The sequence below is a fragment of the Tigriopus californicus genome, chromosome 6 (assembly GCF_007210705.1).
Source record: "Tigriopus californicus strain San Diego chromosome 6, Tcal_SD_v2.1, whole genome shotgun sequence".
NCBI lineage: Eukaryota > Metazoa > Arthropoda > Copepoda > Harpacticoida > Harpacticidae > Tigriopus > Tigriopus californicus.
The window spans coordinates 10184420-10191281 of record NC_081445.1 but is presented as its reverse complement, the minus strand read 5'-3'; the positions used below and the strand labels follow the sequence as shown (position 1 = coordinate 10191281).

The following is a 6862-nucleotide window of genomic DNA, read 5'->3' as shown; positions in this document are numbered from 1 at the left end:
TCATTATACTAATCATCTTGTTTACCGTGCATAACATAAATATTGAATGAAAGACCCATTGAGAAATGAAACAATCACTTGCAAGTTCATCGGATTAGAAATCTAAATCAAAATATTTGGCAAACCGTTTTGATCCGGTAGTTTCACGTGTAGACGGCTCAGAGATGAACTGTTTGTCAAATACCAAACATTTCCAAAATTGTTAGGCAAACTTTGTGACACAGAGTTTCTCGTGTAGACGCACCATAAGCGTTCTGAAAGCGTTCTGAAAGGGGGGACATGTCAAAAATTCCGAAAGATAAGAAGCAATTGTTCAAAAGGAGTTGCAAACTAGCGGAAAAGCTACACAACAATTTGAATCCAGTTCGTGCGGGTGGTCTCCAAATAAAGTTGGATTTCATTCTGGGCAAGATTGAGGCCTCCAACGAGAATGATGTTTTGAAAATAGAGAATAGGGTGTTCCAGGAGGTCAAGTCGAAGGTGAAAGCTCTTTTCTTTTATGCAAACTCTAAGAGTAAGAGGAATCACCCTGAAGGGCTCTTTGAGGTCGATGGTGAAGTCATAGACAATTTACAGGTTAGGAGTTATAACTAACAGGTATTGAGCTCAGTTCTCCATTGTGTTTTCAACTCCATAGAGATTGGGAGTAATAGCTTATTGCCTTAATGACGAGTCAGTTGAGACTGGCAAGGCTAGTCTAAATGAGGAATTAGATGATCTTGCAGTCTCATATCGCGTTAATTTGGAGGCCGTAAGGGGAAATCAAGCCAGGTTTTCCCACAGGATTTCATTTTAGGGCTCCTCCCTGTCATAATATCCATTGTCTCGCTTCAAAAGCTTAGTACTATAGCCAGTCTCTCTTCGTATGCTGACGATACAAAGTTAGTTTTTGATAGGAATGGCCAAGATTTCAGTGAAATCTAGAATCTATTCTTGGGTTACTGAGAGTAATATGGCCTTGAACGGAATGAAATTCCGCTCAATGACCTTTGGGTTTGAATTCTCCACTCGTAGATAATGGAGGTAAAGATATTGAGCAGGTCTCATCTATAAAAGATTTAGGCGTAGTCCTCCAACATAATGGAAAGTTCGATGAGCATATCCAGTTGAAGGTGGGTAAGGCTTTTCAAATGTGTGGTTGGATATATCGCACGTTTAAGTCCAGAGATAGCATCACGATGCTAACTCTATGCAAGTCGATTTTTCAGCCACATCTTGAATATGCTTTGCCCATTTCGGCTGCAATGAGTTCAGCAGGTTTGCAAAAGGTCGAACAAGTCCAAAGATGTTTCACTAGGAACATCGCAGGAATGAGAGCTCTCATCTTGGGAGAGATTAAAAAAATGAGACTGTACATTGTTCAGAGAAGGTGCGAAAGGTGTCTGATACTCTACATCTTCAACAGCATCCATGAGCTTGGTCCCAACCCAGGATTTAGGGTTAATTCTAGTGACCGTAGAGGCTTAACGTGAGTTTTTTTGAGAGCACCTTCAAGCCCTTGAGAATCCAGGCTATTTCGAACATTGAAGTCCACATCTCTTCTTTCTCGGGCTCCTTCATTGTTTCATTTGTTTCCTTCTAATATTCGTAGGGAATACTTAGGCCTTGTTGATCCGCTTGCATCTTTCAAGTCAGACTTGGACAAATTTTTAGATAGCATTCCAGATCAACCCTCTATTCAAGGACTACCTCTGTCTGCCAACTGAAATTCGTTGGTAGACCAAATATTACAGAGATATTGAAAGATAATAAATGAACGAACAATAACCATTCATTTTAATAGTACTAGGGATTGCATTCCCTGTAGCGATTAGATAAGCCGTGAAAAACCAAACCAAAAGAAATAAAGAAATCAATCAATCAAGTTCCATAATGATGGACGAAACAAAGAGCTTGAAATTAAGCAGCATAAAATCGAAGCACCTAATTTTGGGGAAAAATATAAAAGGTTGAACCTTAAATTCAAATATGCAACAAATTTTCTTTTACATTCGGAAGTGACGCGACATCATTTAAAGAAAAATTGGCATTTCCTTAAATTCAACTTTTATTGCAAGATCAAATATATAAAAGACAAACTTTAGCAATTGGTGAATTAATTTGTTCTCATGTTTCATCCACTATTTGTCTCAGGCCATGATTCGGAACTATAGCACAATAACGTTTTGTAGGGAAGTTATGAGGAGTTGTATTGTTGTTGTATTTTAGTTCTGCAAAAAAACTGAAAGCCCTATATTCGACAAACAAGGAAAAAGGACGCCCTCACTTTTTAACATCAATCTCGTAGTTAGCTCTTTTTGCTTGATCTAAGATTTGCTAGGGTTGCTTTATCTTGTGAAAGGTAAAGAATTATGTGTTTTTGTTGTTGAAGAGAATAATAGGTGATTATTGAGCTCTCAAAACATTAATAATTCCGAATCACGACATTTACAATGATTGCAACTCTATTTGATTGTAATCATAAATACTCGGAAACATAACTACCCTCTCGTAGCTTCAATTTCAATTGCAACAAAAATCTGAACAATCTGAGCAATGGCTTCCTATTCGTTAACAAAATTAGCCGTATGGATTTTCTTGAAATCCAAGATATTTTCAAACCGCAAAATGGTGAACTCTACACCATATTTGAAATCAAAGTTTCCCCATTGACGTACTTGAATGAAGAAGATTATTTTGGGACGAAGGCGCTCATTAAAAGAAAGAAAAAAGCTCACTTTTTCTGAAATGTATATCTACAGTATGTAAACTAAGTCTGGGACTCTGGTTATTTTGTTGCAAGTTTTGCTTGGAAGGAGATATTGGACTGATCTTTGATCGATAAATGGAAAAAAACTAACGGCTACGATAAATGTTTATACACTTTTGATGTATCCACCTTTGTTGGTGATTAGGCGGCAAAGTCGAAAGCTGATTTGGGAGCAGCTTTGAATCACAATGTCCTTAGGGATGGAGGTCCATCCCCACTCAAGGGCAAGTCTTAGAGTTTGTCACTTTTATTGGTCGTAGAACAAGCTCTGTCCTCAAGGATGATCACTTTGCAAAGTCCATCAGGTTGAGGTCAGGGCCTGAAGGGGGGGGGGGGTCACATACTTTTTACTTCAGAAAGTTGGAAAGATTTAATGTAAGCCCCCCCCCAGATCATTCTGGCAGTGTGGGCTGGGGCCCCATCTTACTGGAACACAAATGCAGCCTCTCCATAAATCTGTCGAAACCAGGGGATCATATTGAACTCCACCATATATTGGTATTTGTGCTGGTTGATCTTGACAAGCAAGAGAAACAGAAACCAATGGCAGGTTCTTCCCGTCTGACATCACCCCTGACCATACCATGACAGAGGTGGGCTTCTGGCAACAAAAAGATGCCTCTTTCGGCCAAGGGGATTTTGTTGAAGTTCTTACCAATCAATCTATTGATCTGGGGATTATGGATGGGCTGGACCGTGAATATCTTCTCATCTTTTCAGCACCCTGGGCTTAATTTTCCAGAGTAAGATTCAGCTCCCTTTCAATCTCTTGATGCTTATAGCATAACTGATGAGGTGGTGCTTTGATTTCCGGTACACCTTGATGCCCAAGTCACTCTTAACAATCCGCTGGACCGTAATGTGGCTAACACCAGGCTGCCTTGCAATCTTCCGCAATCTTTGGCTGTTTTTTTTTGTAAATCCTATCATTGATCTTCCAGTGAGCTCTAGATTCTTTTTTGGCCTCAATTGTACCAGTCTCCTTGAACCTGTTGGCGGTGTTTCTGACCAGCTTTGTAGACACCCTAGTTGGCCTGAGGATCTCTCAGTTTTGTTGTTGCTATGGTTTGCTTTGTAAAGCTCAACAATAGCACTTTAAAGCTCAGTAACATTAATTGTTTGGACTCTGCGCTTAAATATGAGGAGGGATTTTGAGGGTAAATACCATTTAATCTCATATAATTCAGCAGCATTATGATAGATAATATACTAATTTACACGTAAATATATCCATAGATGTGTATGGTCATTTATCTCAAAAGTTAATAAGTACTGCAGGTAAAACCATTGTAATTCAAATGACCAAAATATTTTGAATATATTGTATAAAACAATCACTAATATTGAAGAAATATTTAATCAAGAAGTGCACTTTCTGCTTTTCGTCATCTCCATTGCTCCGCTTCAACCGTTTAGCATTACGACCAGTCTCTCTTCTTATGGAGACGATACAAAGTTTCTTACTTTCTGGTAGGAATGGCCAAGATTCCAGTAGCCTGGCACACAACCTAGATCGAATTTACCCTTGGGTTACTGAGAGTACCATGGCCCTGAACGGAATGAAATTCTGTTCAATGACCTTTGGGTCGATGCCATTGAACTCTCCACTGTTGGATGATGAATCTAGAAATATTCAGCAGGCCTGTCCATGAAGGATTTAGGTGTTGTCCTCCAAAACGATGGAAAGTTCGATAACTATATCCAGTTGAATAAAGGTAAAGCCTTTCAGTGTTGTGATTGGATAAATCTGACGTTGTGGTCCATAGATGGTATCAATATGCTAACCCTGCATATGTCAGTTGTTCAACCACATCTTGAAAATGAGTCGCCTAATTGGGCTGCAATTAGTTCAGCTGGTTTGTAAATGGTGGAACAGGCCCAAAGATGTTTCACTCGGAACATAACTCAGAACACTCTAATTCGTTGGTGGATCCGACATTATATGAATTGAAAGGTAAACAAAATATTTAACTCTTTCATCTGAAACTGGACGGGGATCCCAATCCCAGTAACGGTAAGAAAGTCCGCGAAAAAAATAACTTGTAGTTATTCCCGAGGCTAGGGTAATTAATGTCGGTTGTGGTGACCAAGCGGGTATATCACCCAAATTTGGACACCCATCATAAGATAGCAGGTCAAATAAGAGAAATGCCACTCCAAAATGTTCAGTTCAAGTTGGGATGTACAACTTGCTTGACAATAATCTCGCCTTCAGAAGTTCCGTCCTAAAAACGCTTCCCTTATGGCAATCAGCATTTATTTCATCCGAGGGCGTAACATGCATGTTGAACAAATTCTTGAGTCTGAATGTACTTGGTTCTTGATTGACACATGTTGAAAGCAGGACCCAAGTCCATGCGATACACTCCGTCCAAGAACAGTAGAAGTCCTTTCAGAGAAGGGAAAGCTCGCGGAAGGCTGGAACCGGCTGGAACCCTCACATTTGTAGTAAGACTACGCAAAGATTTTCAAAACGAGAGGGATCGGAAGGAAAAAGAGAGAACTAGACACAAGAGGGAAAGCGTTAGTCTTATAAAAGTGGAACCATCTTCCGTGGTTGAACGTCAGTTGCGGAACCTCTCACTACCAATCCATTTGTGCTCCTTTGACTAGAGCTGGAACTTTACCATCCCAAACCAACCCATCAAGATTTCACCATTTTGGAACGGTAAGCCCTCTGTTTTGAATAGCAATCCCGTATAAGAAGTTGTAACCAACCAATTCCATTCCACAGGATCGACACCCTGTCTCAGAGTTTGAGACCCTCCTGCTCTGCTCATTGTTCCCATTCAATGGGACAGCAGCTATGCTGTGAGATCTTGAAGTGCTCCAAATGTTCATCCAGTTATTCCACGTGTCAGCAGTGTGACTTCAACTTGTCCTGGTTGAGAAGACTTTGTTTCTGTGTACTCTCTTGTTGTACTACTTGTTGTGATAGCTCATCGGGTTCACAGCCCAACCCAATGGGACTTCGAAAGCGGAGTTCGAGTCCCAACGAGGGACCTGACATACCACTTGCTCAAATTGACGCCATGGAACGTCGGAAGACGCGTCGAAGTCTGGCCTCTGTATCGGTGAGTGATTGCATTGGATTCAATTCGAGTAAGTACGATTGGCAATCACTGATATGTGTTCCATTTGGTTCCAGAATAAACCGTCCAAGGATTCCAGTTCTTGCGGAGGTGGTCATCAGTTTATTGAGGTGGACAAGTCCCTTTTGGAGGAAGGCATTTCATTTCAATATGTCTACAACTCTAACGACAGTGTGGATATGGAAGGAGGCATCAGAATAGATGTTCCTCAAACCCAGAAACTTCCCCTTCCTGCCTCGAAGAAATAAGAAAATAATAATCTTTGCAACAATCTCGTTCAGAATCTCATCTCTTTTGATCAATGTCAGTAAGGCTTTTTTATGTTGTCTGCAAGGGAACTCAAAGAAGAGAAGTGTCAAGCTCAGACACGCAGGGGCACGTTTCTTTGTTTATATTAACAACGTCAGCTGACGTCTGGCAAGGCATTTGACACATTCCTTAAATCACCTTGGTGGGTTCATTTTCTTCTGCATGGCAAAGTCATTGGTGGCATAGAGAAGAAGAGATGATACTTCTTCTTCTCATTTGCTACTTGGACAAAGGAACACGCCATTCCTCCATGCAAACTGGTGTTTGAGGGTTGGTTTCTTGGAATGATATTTTACGGAGACCAACTGTCTTGTCTAAAGTACAGATCAATGGCATCTCTCAAATGGACAGATATTTTCCCTTTTCCCTTGAGGATTAATTTGGCAGAAGAGAATCACATGTATTTACTTGGCAGCTTTTAACGCTGCAACAACTTCAGTTCCATTCCCTATTACTTGAAAGCAATGCGTAGCTTTGTTCCAGAAGCAGATCAAAAGTTAAGTAATTCGTCGATACATCTGTAAGCTTGTATCAGGCCTCCCTATCTCTTTTTGCAACCATGAGTGTCCAAAATATTTGTAATAACTCTCAACTATTGCGTGTTCTTCCGTAATGCTTCAGTATATTCCAACCCAAATGCCAATATCCAAGAACAGATCCAGTGTGATTGATAAATTATCGACGTTGTCCTCCAGATCCCTTTCTTTCTTTC

At 40.3% G+C, this 6862-nt stretch overlaps 1 protein-coding gene across 1 annotated transcript; it reads left to right on the top strand.

The window, feature by feature from the left end:
• The first annotated feature begins 5268 nt into the window (after positions 1 to 5268).
• On the top strand, positions 5269 to 6844 carry LOC131881500 (uncharacterized). Its single transcript, XM_059228380.1, has 3 exons — positions 5269 to 5417; positions 5484 to 5823; positions 5898 to 6844. Exons 2-3 carry the CDS (start codon positions 5542 to 5544, stop codon positions 6087 to 6089), a joined length of 474 nt encoding a protein of 157 aa, XP_059084363.1. The 5' UTR covers positions 5269 to 5417; positions 5484 to 5541; the 3' UTR covers positions 6090 to 6844.
• The last annotated feature ends 18 nt before the right edge of the window (positions 6845 to 6862 follow it).